The following is an 18,867-nucleotide window of genomic DNA, read 5'->3' on the forward strand; positions in this document are numbered from 1 at the left end:
TGATTTCATGCTATGTCAGATTTAGAACAGACAAGGGAACTTTTAAAATAGCAATGTGTGCAGTCCGATTCTATTTTTAGCTCGATGGTTGGGACTTCATATAATACCAATTGTTTAGAAGTTTTAGTTGTTTGATATGCAGGAAATGTAAGACAACATCACGACGACAGTTCTAACAACTTTGGTCTGTTCCAGAAACTGCAAGAATCTACTTATTTTTACTACGATAACAATTTTTCCTTTATGTTATCGGAAAAAATAGTAAAAATTAGTAGATTTTTGCAGTACTGGAACATACCAAAATGAAAATAAACAGGTGTGTAAATAAAAACACAAACATCATCTCTATTGGATCGATGGAATGGGTACAAATGCTGATGAAAAGATCGGATCTTTCACGACTTCCTTTGCATTGGTTCAAATCCTAATGAAAAGATCGGATCTTTCACGACTTCCTTTGAACCAATGCAAAAGATGACATGAAATCACGTCATCGCAAAGAACCCCTTCCGTCAAATTTTGCTGGGTAAGGTTTGCGACACTTTCTGAGTACGTCAGTCATGTAAAACTACTCTACAAGTGGTGTCTTAAGACACGCCGTTCGGACTCGGAGATAAGCTGTGGGGTTCCATATCATTGAGCGTTGTCCCTTTTGGGATGTTTGTGAAACAATTATTATGTTATTATTTAACCTTGATGTGATACGGTACAGGATTCCACAAATTTACTTCTTAAAATAAGTTTATTTGTTCTATAAAGAAATTTTGATATGTGGAAAGCTAATTCCCAGGGGTAAAGGTGTAGGGTATTACATGGTCAGCTCCGTCCGACTATAGCCTAGGCTTACTTGTTTTTTATATGTTGTATGTTTTTAGTAAAATATCAAAGATTTTATGTAATATTCACTATTTTCTTAGTCTTAATTTCTAGCTCATTTGTTATTCTGCCAGACAATTTTGGCCGAGCAGAAACTATTAACATATTTGGATACGTTCATTTCGACATTTCTGATTGAGTTTTTGAACAAATTTGTATTAGAAAGCAACTTATGTTGTAATAAGAAGGCTGGGTTATAGGAAATTTTCTAAGTCTTTTAGTCCAGATTTATTGCTGAGGCGGAATAATAATTAATAACATAATAATCTGCTAAGAAATCGATGTTTAACGGCAATAAACTTAATTTAGAACACTTTTTGATGAATTTCCAAAATTAATTTGATGATTTTCGTCAAAAAAATTACTTGCATATTTTGCATATTTTGTGCATGCAAAAAAATAAAAAATATGAGCCTGTCATTGCATTCAGTTTTCTTCAAAACGAATTTTGGTCAAATCAGAATTTTCGTATCTTTATTAATAAAAATATGCAAATATGCAAAATCCGATGTCTACAGATTACTGACCGACCCATTTATCTTTTAAAATATTAATTTCATTATTATATTTTTTAGTTTTTATTTATTTGCAAATTTCAATATTATACAATAAATATAACTAAACTTGTAATAAATAATTAAAATTACATGTTAATTATTGTGTGTTGTCTAATCCAAACAGCCACGTCTAGCTAGCCATGGGAAAACGATGGCAGCATTGGCCTTATATTTAGAATTCAAAAACAATGCTTCACGGAATGCGTCTCCTTCGGGTGTATCAGCAGTGAAGTTGGCCAAATTGGCATGTTCGTTAGATTCCAGGAGGCATACAGCTGTTGTGCCAAAGGTTGTGTTAAAACCTATGATGTAATAAAAATTATAATTTTCTTATAGCTGCCTTTTTAAAAACTTATTACGAAAACAATGAAACTTACCCAAGTAGCCATATTTCAACATAACCTGATGTAATTCACTCAAAGAAGGAACTTTGCCAGCATATTCCAACATTTTTAAATTTTCTTCCAATTTTTCTTGATAATAACGAATGAAATAATCAAAACTATCCACTTTAATTGATAGCTCGGTGGATGACATTATGAAATACCACAGATCTTGGGCAGGAGAGCCATATTTGCAGACTTGAAAATCAACAAAATAAGTGCCCGCTATGTTACCAGCATCATCATGTTTGAACATGATATTATTCAGCCAGCTATCACCGTGATTTAGAACATTGAATTCTGTTGGATCGACTTGAGACAAACGGATACAGATATCTATCATATTTTTCGTGAGGGCAGGCTGAAATTGAATATGAAAATAATTGCATTTCAGTAAAAATAAATTCAGCTCCGAAATCACATCTGTTCGCTGGAACATATTTATCAAACTTACCACTTTATCGATATATTCTTCATTGTTCTCAAATTCCGTAAAGAATTTGGCAAATTTACTCCTATCCATGTGTTCAAACATTGCCCTGCTTTCTTCGCTGTAGATACCCTTATGTAATTTTTCGGGGAATTGTCCATTAACTTCAACATATTTTGCCGATACGGCATGGAATTGAGCCAATTTTGTTAGGGCACATTCAACATGAGCCATATCTAATCCTTCACGACGATTGCCACATTTAAAACCACTCTCTGATAAATCTTCCATAATAATCAAATCTGCACCCACATCCGCGGCAAATTTATACGATTTTGGTCCAAAATTAAATTTACCACCATATTTGCCATACAGTTCCTCAAATTCTGGTAAATATTTCGAATACATGAGTATCTCTTTTTCAAAGAAATTCCATACGGAAACCATGCCACTCTCTTTTTCCGATGCTAATGAGAATTTCACAATATATGATTTACTAACGCTGCTACCATCCTTAAGCACCGCTTCAACTTTAACTCTCAACAGACTGGAGGCATAATTATCACCTGGTTTTGTTGCGGAATGGGCAGTGATATTGGTGATCTTGTCCAAATTGGGAAAATCACATTTCATTACATCTTCAAAGTGTTCAGCATCAATCCATGGTGGAATTGCAACATTTTTCATATCTACTTCTGGAGTTTTGGTTGAGGGCAACTCAACCCTGAAAGGGGAAATTAAAATTATTAGATGTTATTAGGAAGAGGCTAAGATTTTAGAAGAAGTAGTCATTTCCTACCACTAACTTAGTGTGATATGGTGGTGGGATTGGCAGAAAAGAAAGGAGCTATGAATACTGCACACGGTGCGCCTTAACTAACTATAAATGAAGAGTGCTTAGACCTGGGAAGTTTTTGCGGATTCTGAAAATACAACGTTGATAGATGAGACAAATAAAAAATCGCTGGATAATTTTTAAATAAATCGAGGTCAAAGGACTCAAAAATTCACAAAAATTTTAAAAACTAGGAAAAATCATAAAAGTCTATCTTGTAGAGAATTTATATTTATAGTTAGTTAAGGCACACCGTGTGTAATATTAACACTCCTGACAATGAAACAAATAACTTTTCTATTAAAAATTACTAAAACAAATCCTATAAAAGGCAATTCATCGGATATACGTATGCACTTATGTTATTACTAGACATCGGATTTTGCATATTGTTCAAAATTTCAAACAGAAAAATTATTATATTTTTGGGTGATTTTATATGTGAAATTCTGAGTGAAACTGGGTTCTTTGGAGAAAAGTAGTTTTTTTAATTTATTTTTTGCTATGTTGATACAAGCTCGGAAGTACATGTTCATACTTTTAGGCTAATGGGTACAGAGATATAGATTTTTGAAAAAAATCGAATTTCCTAAAAACTATATTCAAATATATTATTATTATTATTATTATTATTATTATTATTAATAGCTTCTTTAATATTGATAAGCAAATGTTTTTTCTATTTTCTGCTTTTTATCAGCTATCTAATAAAAAATTAGAAAAAATTGCGCATACCCAGCAAAAATCCTCATTACAAACCTCCTTTCCCACCCATTATTATACCCTCCACCCTCCATATGGTATAATTAAATTTGTCATTCCGTTTGTAACACATCGAAATATTCGTCGGAGACCCTATAAAGTATATATATTATTGATCAGCATAAAATTTTATGTCGATTTGACCATGTCCGTCTGTCCGTCCGTCCGTCTGTCTGTTGAAATCAAGATACAGCTCGAAATTTTAAAGATAGAGAGTCAAAATTTGGTACAGAAGTTTTTATTACCTGCGGGATGGTTAGTATTGAAAATGGGATATATCGGTCCACGTTTTGATATAGCCCCCATAGAACGGTATTTTTAAGGTTTTAGCTTCATTATCCTACCAAAATGGCTGAAATTTGGTACGTAGTCTTCTTTTGGGGTACAAAACTTTCCTCCAGAATTTTGTCGGTATCGGTCCACACCTTCATATAGCCCCCATAGAACGGTACCTCCCGATTTTCGGTATTTTTAAGGTTTTAGCCTCATTATCCTACCAAAATGGCTGAAATTTGGTACGTAGTCTTCTCTAGGGGTATAAAACTTTCCCCCAGCATTTTGTCGGTATCGGTTCACACCTTCATATAGCCCCCATAGAACGGTACCTCCCGATTTTCGGTATTTTGAAGGTTTTAGCTTCTTTATCCTATCAAAATGGCTGAAATTTGGTACGTAGTCTTCTTTAGGGGTATAAAACTTTGCCCCAGAATTTTGTCGGTATCGGTCCACACCTTCATATAGCCCCCATAGAACGGTACCTCCCGATTTTCGGTATTTTGAAGGTTTTAGATTCATTATCACACCTAAATGGCTGAAATTTGGTACTTAGTCTACGTTGGTGGTATAAAACTTTCCCCCAGAACTTTGCCGGTATCGGTCCATGCCTTCATATATAGCCCCCATAGAACGGTACCTCCCGATTTTCGGTATTTTGAACGTTGTGGTCTCAATATTCCACCGAAATGGCTGAAATTTGGTACGTAGTCTTCTTTAGGGGTATTAAACTTTCCCCCAGAATTTTGTCGGTATCGGTCCACACCTTCATATAGCCCCCATAGAACGGTACCTCCAGATTTTCGGTATTTTTAAGGTTTTAGCTTCATTATCCTACCAAAATGGCTGAAATTTGGTACGTAGTCTTCTTTAGGGGTGCAAAACTTTCCTCCAGAATATTGTCGGTATCGGTGCACACCTTCATATAGCCCCCATAGAACGGTACCTCTCGATTTTCGGTATTTTTAAGGTTTTAGCTTCATTATCCTACCAAAATGGCTGAAATTTGGTACATAGTCTTCTTTAGGGGTATAAAACTTTCCTCCAGAATTTTGTCGGTATCGGTCCACACCTTCATATAGCCCCCATAGAACGGTACCTCCCGATTTTCGGTATATTTAAGGTTTTAGCCTCATTATCCTACCAAAATGGCTGTAATTTGGTACGTAGTCTTATTTAGGGGTATGAAACTTCCCCCCATAATTTTGTCGGTATCGGTCCACACCTTCATATAGCCCCCATAGAACGGTACCTTCCGATTTTCGGTATTTTGAAGGTTTTAGATTCATTATCACACCTAAATGGCTGAAATTTGGTACTTAGTCTACGTTGGTGGTATAAAACTTTCCCCCAGAATTTTGTCGGTATCGGTCCATGCCTTCATATAGCCCCCATAGAACGGTACCTCTCGGTTTTCGGTATTTTGAACGTTGTGGCCTCAATATTCCACCGAAATGGCTGAAATTTGGTATTTAGACTTCGTTGGGGTACTCAAACTTCCCCTTTAAATTTGTCGGTATAGGTCCACGCCTTCATATAGCCCCCATGGAAAGGCACCTCCCGATTTTTCGTATTTTGAAGTTTGTGTCTTCAATATTCCACCAAAATGGCTGAAATTTGGTATTTAGTCTTCAATATGATATAAAACTGTTCCCCACAAATATGTCTGTACAGGTCCATGCTTCCATATTGCCCCATTTCTGACTAAAATTCGTCGGTATAGGTCCACGTTTCGATTAGCCCCCATAGAACGGTACCTCCCGATTTTCGTAATACTGAAGATTGTGACGTCAATATCCAACCGAAATGGCTGAAATTCGTTATTTCGTCTTCCAAGATTTAAAAAATATTCCAGAAGAGTATTATCAGTATAGGTCCACGTCTTCCTATATCCCCATAGAAGCCTACTTCTTGATTTTCGGTATTTTTTAAGTTTTAGCCACATTCTCTTACCGAAATATAGGAAATTTGGTATTTAGTCTTCTTTGAGCCTAAAAACTGTCCGTCAGAAATTTGTCGGTATATATCGACGTTTTAAAATAGCCCCCATAGAATGGTGCCTCACATTGTTTTACCGAAATTGCTGAAATTTTCATACACAAAAAGGAAACTAATTATTTCATTTTACTTCAATACAACTTGTGGTGGAGGGTATAACAAGTTCGGCCCGGCCGAACTTAACGCCGTTCTTACTTGTTTACTTCAGTGTTAGGTTTTAGCAACTACAATTAAATTATTAGTCTACGCCTACCGCGGATTACTTAATAATAGAAAATAATTTATTTTTGTTATTATTCGATAATCCGGGCAATTCGATAATGCGGACACCGCCGAAACATGATCTAGATTATACTGTATTTACAAATTGCCTAAAAAGGTTAGGTTAAACGGTACAAAAGGCGTAGATCTGCCCATCATCATTTAAAAACTAAAAACATAAGTAAGGGAAGAATTCTCCTTTACCATTTTTTAAATTTTTATAAATAGATCACATAAGGATAAAGATATGGAACAGGGACGATTCTCAGCCCTAAACAGCATCATTGGGTGGAGAGATCCGACAAAGCCCGCTGGAGAAAGGTAGTAGTAGTTCGATCGAATTTGTGTTCGAATCGTCTTAGTGTAACAGGCCATACATTTTTTTCAAATTTAACTTGGTAGCAAAATTAAGTGGTGCACGGCAACACTGTTGTGTATAGTTATGTAATGTAGTGTTGTAATAACATGTCGAATTGGTTGTGGTTCGTGTCAATACTACTGACAATCGAAACATAGATAAACACTGCATTATCAACAGTGGTATCATCTTTCAAAATAGCCCAAAAGTAGGCAATAAAATCATCTCGATTTGTTGGTCTGTTTTGCACCCGCATTTCAAATGAAAATGAGCACAACAAAGCAGTGTAACAACGGCCCAAACGTAGATTGCGTTTTACACCCTCCACCATAATGTGTGTTCCAGTACTTTTTGTACCCTCCACCATAGGATGGGGGGTATATTAAGTTTGTCATTCCGTTTGTAACTACTCGAAGTAATCATTGTAGACCCCACAAACTATATATATTCTTGATCAGCGTGCAATTCTACATCGATATAGCCATGTCCGTCCGTCTGTCTGTCCGTCTGTGGAAATCACTCTAGCGTCCGAACGGATTGACGTAGGTGTATGAAATTTTGGGAAAATCAATTATTTGTACGTAGGACTTTTGGTATTGAAAGCGGGCTATGTAGGTCCAAGCTTTCGTATAGCCCCCATACAAAATGACGCGTGACGCGTCGTCGTTTTAAGGATTTTTTAAGATATTTCTCCCATTTTACCACCGAATTGGTTGTAATTTGGTATTTTGTGCCTCCAGAGGCCAAAAAACATTCCTACCAACGTTGGTTTATATAGGTCCACGTTTTGGTATAGCCCCATATAAAGTACGCGTCATTTTAAAATTCTTTGAATGTATTAGTCCCATTTGACAACAGAATCGGTTGTAACTTTGTATTTTGTGTTTCCAGAGGCTAAAAAACATTTCTACCATAAAATGTTTATATAGGTCCACGTTTTGATATAGCCCCCATAGGACGATATCTCCTGATTTTCGGTATTTTGAAAGTTTTGGCCTCATTATACTGAGATGGCTGATATTTGGTATTTAGTCTTTGTTGGGGATATAAAACCTTCCCCCAGATATTTGTGACGTGGACCTACGTCATCATATAGCCCCCATAGAACGGTACCTTCCGATTTTCGGTATGTTGAAGGTTGTGGCCGCATTAATCCACCGAAATAGCTGAAATTTGTGGTGGAAGGTATAAAAAGTTCGGCCCTACCGAACTTTACACTTTCCCTACTTGTTTAATAGTAAAAGAGCGAACTGCGAAAAATGAGATACACCTGCAACTTTGTTCAAAATGTACGGGAACGGAAAAATGGAAAAAACGTAAAAAAACTGGAACAAATGTCAAAGTCGACCTACCAGCCAATCAGAATCACGCTCAAATTTGTCGAGTAAAAAGTTTTTAAAAAGAGCGTCATTCAGCGCCATTTTTATACCCTCAGCCTTTAGGCTAAAGAGGGTATTTACACTTTGATACGACCAAAAATGTGCCTCATCGAAATAATGGTTTTAGACCCCAAGTATGTTTGTACGATATCCGTTTCAGACAATTTTGAGTAGATCTAGCAATGTCCGTCCGTCTGTCTGTCTGTCTGTCCGTCTGTCTGTCTGTCTGGCTGGTGCGCACGATAACTCTCGAACGGATCAATCGATTCGGTTCAAATTTTGGGTATCGAATTATTTTGTCCAGATTCGATTTAAGTTCGAAGATGGGCCATATAGGTCCACTCCTTCAGGTACCTCCCCCACAAATGTTCAAAAATTGTCGCAAAACTTGTGCGCACGATAACTTTTGTAGGGAATAACCGATTTGGTCCATACTTTGCACATCGTGTAATTTCTACCAAACTTAGATGAGGTTTCAATATGGACTCAATCGGTCCACTCCTTCGGGTACCTCCCACACAAAATTTCGGAAAAGTTCAGTTTAGGACCTGGTCTCGAATCGCTTTGATTTTTGTTTACACAAGTTGTATTCGCTGTTCTCTATACGACGCTGTAAGTTTCATTAGGGGCAAGTCCATACTTCCTGAGGAAATAGCTTGAAAGTTACAAAAAATCCTATGACACCGTGTGTAGTGGTTGGAGCGCAAGATAACTCTCGAACGGATCTGCCGATTCGGTCCAAAATTTGGCTTTCGTAATATTTTGTCCAAACTTAGTTCAAGTTCAGATGGATTATATCGGTCCACTCCTTCCGGTACCTCCCCCACAAAACTTCGGAAATGTTCGGAAAATTTGAGCGCACGATAACTCTTGAAGGGAGTAACCGATTTGATCCATACTTTTTCCATCGTGAAATGTGTACCATACTTAGATAAGGTTTCAATATGAGTTCAATCGGTCCACTCCTTCGGGTACCTCCCACACAAAATTTCGGAAAAGTTCAGTTTAGGGCCATCTCTCGAATCGCTTTGGTGTTTGTTTTAGCAACTTGTGTTCACTGCCCCCATACGACGGTACAAGTTTCATCAGGGGCAAGTCCATACTTCCTGAGAAAATAACCTGAAAGTTGCAAAAAAAACCTATGACACCATGTGAGGTGGTTGGAGCGCAAGATAACTCTCGAAATCGAACTGCCGATTCGATCCAATATTTGGCCTTAGTAATATTTTGTCTAAACATAGTTTAGGTTCGAAAATAAGCCACATCGGTCCACTCCTTCACGTACCTCCCCCACAAAAGTTCAAAAATATTCGGAAAAGTTGTTCGTACGGTAACTATTGAAGGGAGTGGCCGCATTGGTCCATACTTTACACACCCTAATATATCTACCAGATATAGATCAGGTTCAAATATGGACTATATTTGTCCACTCCATCCGGTACCTCCCACACAAAATTTCGGATAAGTTCACTTTAAGACCTGCTATCGAATCACTTTGATTTTTGTTGAAGCAACTTGTATTCGCTGCCTCAATTACGATGGTAAAAGTTTTTTCATGGGCCAGTCCATACTTCATGAGCAAACAGCCCGAAGGTTGTAAAAACTCCTATGGCGCCATATGTAGTGGCTGGAGATCCATTGTTTTTAGTATCTCCTCCGCAAAACTTTTGATCTTTAATCCTAATCAACATTTTTGTCGGTTCAAATGCAAAATTTTGAAAACCCCCTACGTGTTTTGGGAAAAATTTGTTTCAATCCACACAGGCTGAGGGTATATCTCTGTCGGCAAAGCCGACTGATACTTTTTTACTTGTTGTTTGAAGAGAAATAAACATTTTACAATTTTTTTGTGTACTGGAACGGTTTTCGGGGTAAAATGTGTAAAAGTGGTAAAAAATTTAAAACAATTTTTAGTTCTGGAACAAAGCTATAATGTTGTGGTTGTGGTTGTAAAAAATTAAAAACAATTTTTAGTTCTGGAACAAAGCTATAGTGTTGTGGTTGTATTAAGATTTTTTTATCCGTCTGTAGCACATTAGATGATCAGGTTAAATTCTGAGTCGATCTATGGTAATCATTCTAGCATCCAAATAAATTAAGTCAAGTGCAGACAGGTCAAGTTCGAAGATGGGCTATATCTGCCCATATTTAGACCCATATAATGGTACTCCCGATTTTCGGCATATTGAGGATTTTAGCTACACTTTTTAACCGAACTATCTGTAATTTGACATTTGAGGTTCTTAGGGGTAACAACACTTCTTCACCACAAATCGTCGATCTAGGTCCATGTTTAAGTATAGGCCCCATATAATGGCACCCCCAATTTTCAGTATTTTGAAGGTTTTAGCTACAATCCCAACTTGCCAAAAATTCATGAAAGTTTAAAATGTTGCGTAGCGTAACATAAAGCTATTTTAAAAGTTTTTTAGTTGATTTTATATGCAATATTGACACAAAGTATATAAATTCAATAAAGAGAGTTCACAATATTTTAGATACAATTTTGATATTTGGAACAGAGAAGAATATATTAGTGTTTGGGTGTTTAGAATTAAAAATGAACCATATCGACCACGTTCGCTATAGTCCCCATACAAAAGTTCCGTCTGGTATTTTGATGTTTTTAACTCTAACAGAATTGACGCAATAAATAAAAAATCTTTCAAATGAATATTTCGCATATAGGTTTACGGTTCGGAGTATCTCGTAATTTTCAATCACATTAGCTCTTATTTGGCATTTTGGGTTCTAATTTCCGCAGAGAATTGCTAATGTATAAAGTCCACGTTTTCGGTATTTAAAGATTTTCAGTATTTCGAATTTTTAAAAATTTCGTCTGTGATATGGATTTAGGGAATCCTTTTGGTGCAGAAAGTGGTTAAAATAGATGTGAGCCAACTAACAAAGTCAGAAAATTACATTAAGAAAAAACATGGAACAAAAAAATTTTAGCTAAGTCCTGAGAAAGTAGGTTAGGTCGAAAAACTCCATCAAATACCGCAATGGTTGTTGTTCCGGCTTATTTCTATTTTAATTGTACGAGTAGATGTTTATGGACTCGATGACATTAAAAACCTTTGCAAGGACTATGTCCAATAATTAATCACTTTTGTCGGTACAGCGGAGGTAAACTTATAAAATTCATAATTTTTATTAATTTTCTCCTTGGAGTTGAGACGGATATTTGTCTGTTCAATCTGTATGTTTTCCATGACAAACGCTTTATAGCGCACCCTTTGGAAGTTGTGAGTTTGGATTATAACGCTAACACGTCGTGATAACATTTCTCTTGTGTTTTTCGACGACGTGGGTTCAAGTCCAAGCCAGGCTCATCTGGATTTTTATTTTGAAATTGTGCCTGTTAGGTCGAAGATAATATTAATTTTTATTAATTTCCTAGTTGGAGTTAAGCTTGATTATCAAAATAAAAAATCATAACTCGAGTTTGCCGACAAAGATATACACATAACCAAATCTTTTTTTTTAAAAATTGTTTAGTCTGGGGGTTCTTCACGATTGTGGGTCTTGCGAATAAATGCTTATGTTGTGCTCAAAAATTTGACTTCGATAAAAGTGAAAAAGTTTTGAACTTTTGTGGAGAAGATACCTGAAATAAGGGTCCGCTATATTATATTTGGAAAGTGGACCTAATGTTAAAAGTCATTCCTTTTGATAGTTGTCATATCAAGCCGTCATTTAAGTTAGTCACCGTAAGATTTAGAGATTTTGGGTCAGAAATCATGGACTTACCCACGAAAAATAGAATATCGCTGTAAATAAGACTGAAAACAGTACCATTGGTCAAAATGTTCAATGGATCCTCGAACAGCCCTTAAACTTTACTTATGTTGAACGTTTTCGGGAGGTATCCGAAGATGTTGTCCAATATAGACCCTCTTAATATATGTACGTCTGGAAGTAATTTTAGGTTGTTTCAGTGAAATCGGATATTTGAAATTTTGTGTGGGAGGTACCTGAATGAGTGAACCGATTTGAACCTTCGAGAGTTTTTGTGAACACCATTTTAGCGAAACATTTTGAAGTCTTGTGGGGGGAGTGCCCGAAGGGGTGGATCGATATGACATAAAGTTTGGACGAAATATGTCGAGATCTAAAATTTGGACCAGAATTTGGACCATGCGAACTGGACTAAACCGACTCCAAATTGTTTGAAGCGGGTTTCTCAAAACAGATGAGAAGTCTAAGACCATTATTTCGATTATGTATTTTTTTATCGTTAGCTTAAAGGCTGAGGGTACAATATCCAATAAAAATTAAAACAGATTTTAATACCATATAACCGATGTTTAAGCATTAATTTCGTTTACGGTTGCTTTCAGCTACAACTTTGTTAGTGATAGGAAAAATTTCAGTTGGGTACTTATGGCAGATATTAGCACTTTATGACGCACAACATTGCTTTTTTCTCCATTATTTTCTCCTACTATTTAGAAACAAATTTATATAAAATATAAATATGAATTTTTGATTAAGACAGTAAAACGATTTTCTAATTGGTTTTCGAGATAAACTTCACGGATATATCGTAGATTTTGTCCAATAGACAAGTAATTTCACGCACTTCTAATGATATTAATGATGCAGATGCACCAGCTGAAGATAGCTCTAAGTAAATCGATCTACCAACTGGTGAGTAAGTTAATCCACCAATGTGCTACTACAAAGCAAACTTTGTGAGTTCTACTCGGAGATGGCTAATGGAAACCGGATGCAGAACAAACTTAGAGGCGGTTGAACATCTACTTTGTAGGTCCCATTATTATACCCAAGAAGAAGCGGACTGTTGGGTAGATACGATATAGATACTCTCACTACGATACTGAACTGGTAATTTTTTGAATACAGAATGAGCTTAAGACCTCAAGACCTTTATACTTATTACAAAATTCCTTTATTATTTGATAATGAAATGACATGGCATATAGAAGTACTTCAGATTTTACTGGAAGTTTCAGTAAAAAAAAAAATTTGAGTAATTCTCAGACAACTTGTTAATAAAGTAAATTTTGAGTAGAGAACATTCAGAAAAATATAAGTTTTCATTTGAAATTTCCAAAACTAAAAATTATTTTAGAGAAAAAACGTAATAATTTGTTAAAGTAGCTCAAAATTTTTATCGGAACAAATCATTTTGGGGGGGTGGGGGGTCCCGGGCTTTCTACTTTCTACCGAATATGTTAGGAAAAGCCACTAATTACCTTATATGGGCCAAATATATGAAAAAGTTAAATATTTGTGCAAATTTTATTAATTTTAGTGGTATAGGAATTTACCCTCGGAGTCGGAGTCGTGAAAGAAACCAAAAATACCTCGACTCCGAAACCCTGACTGCAGTCACAAAACTTCTCCACCAAAAATTATCAACATAGGACCGTGTTTTGGAATAGGCCCCACATAACGGTACCTCCCGATTTTCGGTATTTTGAGGGCATTAGCTACATTTTTTGGACTGAACTATACGTGATTTGACATTTGATGTTCTGTATAGTCACAAAACCTCTCCACCAAAAAGAGTCAAGATAGTGGATCTATGTTCAGGCCCCATATGACGGTACCTTGCAAATTTCGGTATTTTGATGGTCTGAGCTACATTTTTAATGTTATCTTTACTTTTTTTTCTAATCGATTAGTTTTCAGCTATTGGAAATGTCAGGATGTATATTTCTTACATTACTTTATAACGGGTTATTCGTTTCACATGACTCCTGAAGTTTTGCGAAGTGCGAAATAATATCAACGGCTTTGACATGGGAAATTATAAACACATTTTAAAAGAGGCATTGAACGCACCTCAGAAACGAAATCTCAGAAAAATTAATTGTTAATTACGTTAAAGTTAAAGTTAAAAATTTATTTACAATCAAGTCATAATAATATACCTACGAACATACATGTGTATATTTATCCACAAAGCTCTTTCTACTTACACCAATTCGAAAAGACCACGTCTAGCCATCCATGGGAATACGATCTCGGCATGTTTACGATAACGTGGGTTCAAATACATGTTTCTCTTGAAAGCATCACCATCTTCGCCTCCCGACAACATTGTTTCAAGACTGGCATTTTCTGTTGGATCCAATAGGGCGGCGCACATAACTCCAGAACTAGCATATGCAGCTAATCACATTAAACAAATGTCAATTATTTTCGCTCTATAATAAAATCGCTGGTTATTCAATACTCACCAAAAGGTCCGTGCTCCAAAAGATCGACATGTAAATCCTTAAGACTGGGTATGGCCTTGGGATATTTCAACTGCTCCAAACAACTCTTCAGGTTTTCATGATAGAAACGTACAAAATAATCAAACTTTTCTATTTTCAATTCATATTGTGTTGAGGATAAAATGAAATAGTAGAGATCATAGGCTGGGGAACCGTAGCACATTAATTGGAAATCAACGAAATATGTATTGGATATTTCACCCTCATCAGTGTATTGGAACATGATGTTGTTCAACCAACAATCACCGTGATTTAAAACATTGAATTTGTTAAAATCGGGGGTGAATGCTTTTGCCAGGCTATCGTAGCTATTTTCAAAGTAGTTTGTCTAAAAATAAAATAATATAAATCGTATTATATAAATTATATCAATTTAATCTTACCATTCGTTCAATATACTCCTCATGTCCATCGTACTGCTTACAACAATCGAGGAAGATATTGAAGAAACCTTTGAATTTAGCCATATGAATTTCTTTATATTCTGGACGATAAGCGGAACGTTCAAATATTTCGGGATAATGTCCTTCAGCCTCAAACAGACACGCTGAAGCGGCATGGAATTGCGCCAACTTCTTTAGGGTTTCTAAGGTGTGTTTCATATCCAGTCCCTGTAAACGATTGGCGTTTTTAAATCCCTTCAAGCGTAGATTTTCCAAAATCAAAGTATCAACTCCATTCTCCACAGTAGGTTTATAGCTTTTTGGACCAAATACCACATCAACATTAGCGTCCTTGAAGATCTTTTCAAATTTTGTTATGATGTTATTGTATGCAATTGTTTCTTTAACAAATGATCCCAAGAAAGCAATCATGGCCAATGCTTCTTCACCACTTGGTGGAATCTTCACCATATACGAGACGGTACTTTGAGTGTTATCTGTGAAATAAAGCAGAACGAAAATATCGATAAGTTTTTAAATGCCAAACCTGAAACTGTTCACAAAAAAAACTGTCCACTGTATAGGTCCATATGGAGGGTATAATTAAATTTGTCGTTCCGTTTGTAACACATCGAAATATTCGTCGGAGACCCTATAAAGTATATATGGGGAATTTCAAGTGAAATCGGACAGTTCGGAGAAAAGTAATGTTTGATTTCAATTGTTTTGGGTTCAATTTATGCTCCTAGCCAACAGAACATTTTAGTATATTTTAAAATTACACTGTGCAACATTTTTAAGGTGATCTTGTGCAAACAATTCGAACTGAGGATTTTTTGAAAGTACAGACCCAAACGACAAGAAACCCTAGTTCGGTTTTGTTGTGTCAGATCCAGCTCGGATTTTATGGCCTCATCTAAACATGGTTAAAGATTGAGTTTTTAAAGAAATTCGGGGCTATATCTCCGAAACCAATGCGAATCTTCTTCTGACCTCTGAAGCAAATTTGTAGATAAGGACAAGAATAAAATATTTGGAGAAATAATGAACTCGAAAAACTACATTTATTGCCTTAAATTTCAAAATATATGCAAAAATTCCACAATTTTTATACATTTCGCACCGTATCTCCAAAACCATTAATTTTTTTTGAATATTCTCTTTTGGAAAAATATTCCCTGGAATGTAATACACAACTCTTCAGAACATGTCATTGTTGTAAAATGCCTCTATGCGCTTGTTTTCAGTACATTTTTCAACGACGATTTAATAAAAATGTCAATAATGTAGTGAAATCCGAAATGCGAGAATAAACTCTTGGTGTGAACTGTGTTTGAAATACGTGTTGTAAATGATATGATGCAAAATACCGCTGAAACAACATGAAGTAAGCATTTTAGAGTTTCAGAATGTTCTAAAGAATTGTTGAGAACTTTATTTGGAATATTTTTGCAATAGGTTAGTTGGTTCAACTCCCAATACTTTAGCCGATACTGACCAAAACTTCAGCAATTATGTAAAATTGTCTATATTTTATAGATTTTGATGCCCTAGATGGAGTTTTTCTTATGTGGTTTTTTCAAAAGATAATTTCTACTAGTTTAGGGCTACAATATTGCTAACGACAGCAAGGCCAAATTTCTTTTCGTTTCTGAGATAAAAGCCTTATAAATGCAAACAAGTGTAAATTTAGCCCGGTATAGATGAGGCCATAAAATCCGATCTGGATCTGACAGGACAAAAGCCTACTAGAGTTTTTGTAGTCTAAATATGTACTTTCAAAAAATGAATACTAGAAGTTGTTTGCATTTTCAGTGTTGCATAGTGTTATTTTTTGACCAACGGTACAGAGATATCGCCTATTGAAATTATCGCATTTTTAAAGAACTATGTTCGAAAAAATACTCATAACTTCTTTAATATTGGTCCAAATGGGACCATCTTTTTTTGATTTGTTTGTTTTTTTATCAGCTATCGAAAGAAATATTTAAAAGAAAAATTCACAGTGGGCTTCAATGCAATTTTCGGGATTTAATATTTAAAATCAATTTTTAAACATAATTGCACCCTTCGAATGTTTTAAAAAAAATTTTATGTTAATCTACGTTCAATTACAAAAATTTTAGGCCCTATTTGTCAATACAATTTTTCCTTAATACCTTTGTCCAAAATTTGTATTTCCTGTATTTTTGAAGCTAAGACTACATTTTTATCATTATATATTATATATTTATCATAAAAAATAGAAAAAAATCCACAGTGGACCTTAATGGAATTTTCGCTGATGCATTTTCAAAATCGAAAAATGACGCAGTTTTTAAGATATTTGAGATAAATTCATAAATATAAAATCAAAACAAATATTTATAAATGAAACTTTTATATTTTTTAATAAAATAATAAATTTTGAACAAAGATATAAAGGAAAAATTGTATTGACAAATTTTAAAAAATTCAGAAAAAATAGTAATAGTCCGAATCCCATTACCACATAAGGCTTAAAATTTTTGTAATTGAACGTAGTTTAACATAATTTTTTTTTTGAAAAAATCGAAGGGTGCAATCATTTTTAAAAATTGATTTTAAATATTAAATCCAGAAAATTGCATTGAAGCCCACTGTGCATTTTTCTTTTAAATATTTCTTTCGATAGCTGATAAAACAAACAAACAAATAAAAAAAGATGGTCCCATTTGGACCAATATTAAAGAAGTTATGAGTATTTCTTTGCATGTAGTTTTTACAGAACTTGACTTTTTCAAGGCGCGATATCTCTGGAACCGTTAGTCAAAAAAAATTTGAAAATATACTAAAATGTTTTGTTAATCAGCAGCATCGCCACAGCAAAAAATAAAGGAAATCAAAAACCTCATCTTGAAAAAGTGTCCGATTTCACTCTGAAATCTCCATATACAGTATAGTCTCGATAATCCGGACAACGCGGTAATCCGGACACCAGCATTTTTTACATTGTAGACTCTGTAATCCGGACATCACATTTTTTTCATACCTCGATAATCCGGACATCAATATTTTTTTCTTACTCGTATAGCACATTAGATTCTTATTTATTTCATTGGCATTTTCGTTCTTAACAATAGCAATTGGTGTACAAATAAGAAAAAATAAGTTTTTCAAGGTTTTTGGTCCATATCTCGACTTTCTAGATAGTCACTGTTAACTCAGATATAGAGTCAATATGGAATTAACTATTTGAATCTGTCAAATGATTTTTCTACCGTTCAAGCATTGATGACTGGCTATGATAAACAACAATATTTAAAAAATAGTGTTGGATAGTGGAATTCTGTAACATGTTTTTCGAGTTACGGACAAAAATTGGTAAAATGAAAATGCTTTTAATTTCGGTAATTAAAATAAATTAACAACCAAAATAAGTCCTACCGATAGCAAAAGAGTTGTTAACTTTTAATGATACTTTTCATTCATAATTTTGTGTTTTAATTTTACCGATTTTTGTCGGTAACTCAAAAAATTAGTTAGAGAATTCCACTACTGTTCCCCGAAAACTCGATGTGGCGTGTTCCTTTCCACTAAAGGAATTAGGTCATTTGCCCTCCGATTAGTGAGAAAGTCCCTTGTATTCCAAAGATATTTTACCAAGAAATATTTAAATAATTTAAAGCATTGTACTTCATAGTTAAGTTTTTATTATACCCTCCACCATAGTATGGAGGGTATATTAAGTTTGTCATTCCGTTTGTAACACATAGAACTAATCATTTGCGACCCTATAAAGTATATATATTCTTGATCAGGATAAAATTCTAAGACGATCTAGCCATGTCCGTCTGTCCGTCCGTCTGTCCGTCTGTTGTATTCACTCTAGCGTCCGCAATAATTGAGATAGAGTGCTGAAATTTTGCACGCGATGGTCTTTTTTCCATAGGCAGGTCAAGTTCGAAGATGGGCTATATCGGTCCACTCTTTGGTATAGCCCCCATATAACGGTACCTCCGGATTTGAGGTATTTTGACATTCTTCGCCATATGTGCAGACCGAATTAGCTATAATTTGGCAATTAGGGTTCCTAGTGATCAACAAACTTATATCCCAAAAGATATGGGCATAGGTCCATGTTTTGGTATAGTCCTCATATA

The 18,867-nt window shown here is 35.1% G+C and overlaps 1 protein-coding gene across 1 annotated transcript in view; it reads right to left on the reverse strand.

Moving 5' to 3' along the window:
• Positions 1-1,410: 1,410 nt before the first annotated feature.
• Positions 1,411-18,867, reverse strand: part of LOC141403724 (uncharacterized) — a 43,573-nt gene continuing 26,116 nt past the window's right edge. Inside the window, exons 4-9 of the mRNA XM_073986581.1 lie at positions 14,747-15,243; positions 14,325-14,691; positions 14,064-14,256; positions 2,271-2,970; positions 1,811-2,177; positions 1,411-1,735 (exon numbers count right to left, since the gene is read on the reverse strand). Of these exons, the coding sequence (XP_073842682.1) occupies positions 1,545-1,735; positions 1,811-2,177; positions 2,271-2,970; positions 14,064-14,256; positions 14,325-14,691; positions 14,747-15,243 (2,315 nt within the window). The 3' untranslated portion in view covers positions 1,411-1,544. The remainder of the gene's footprint in view (positions 1,736-1,810; positions 2,178-2,270; positions 2,971-14,063; positions 14,257-14,324; positions 14,692-14,746; positions 15,244-18,867) is intronic.

Source organism: Musca autumnalis, unplaced genomic scaffold, assembly GCF_047663935.1.
Source record: "Musca autumnalis isolate F117 unplaced genomic scaffold, ASM4766393v1 scaffold_1, whole genome shotgun sequence".
In the NCBI taxonomy this organism is placed as follows: domain Eukaryota; kingdom Metazoa; phylum Arthropoda; class Insecta; order Diptera; family Muscidae; genus Musca; species Musca autumnalis.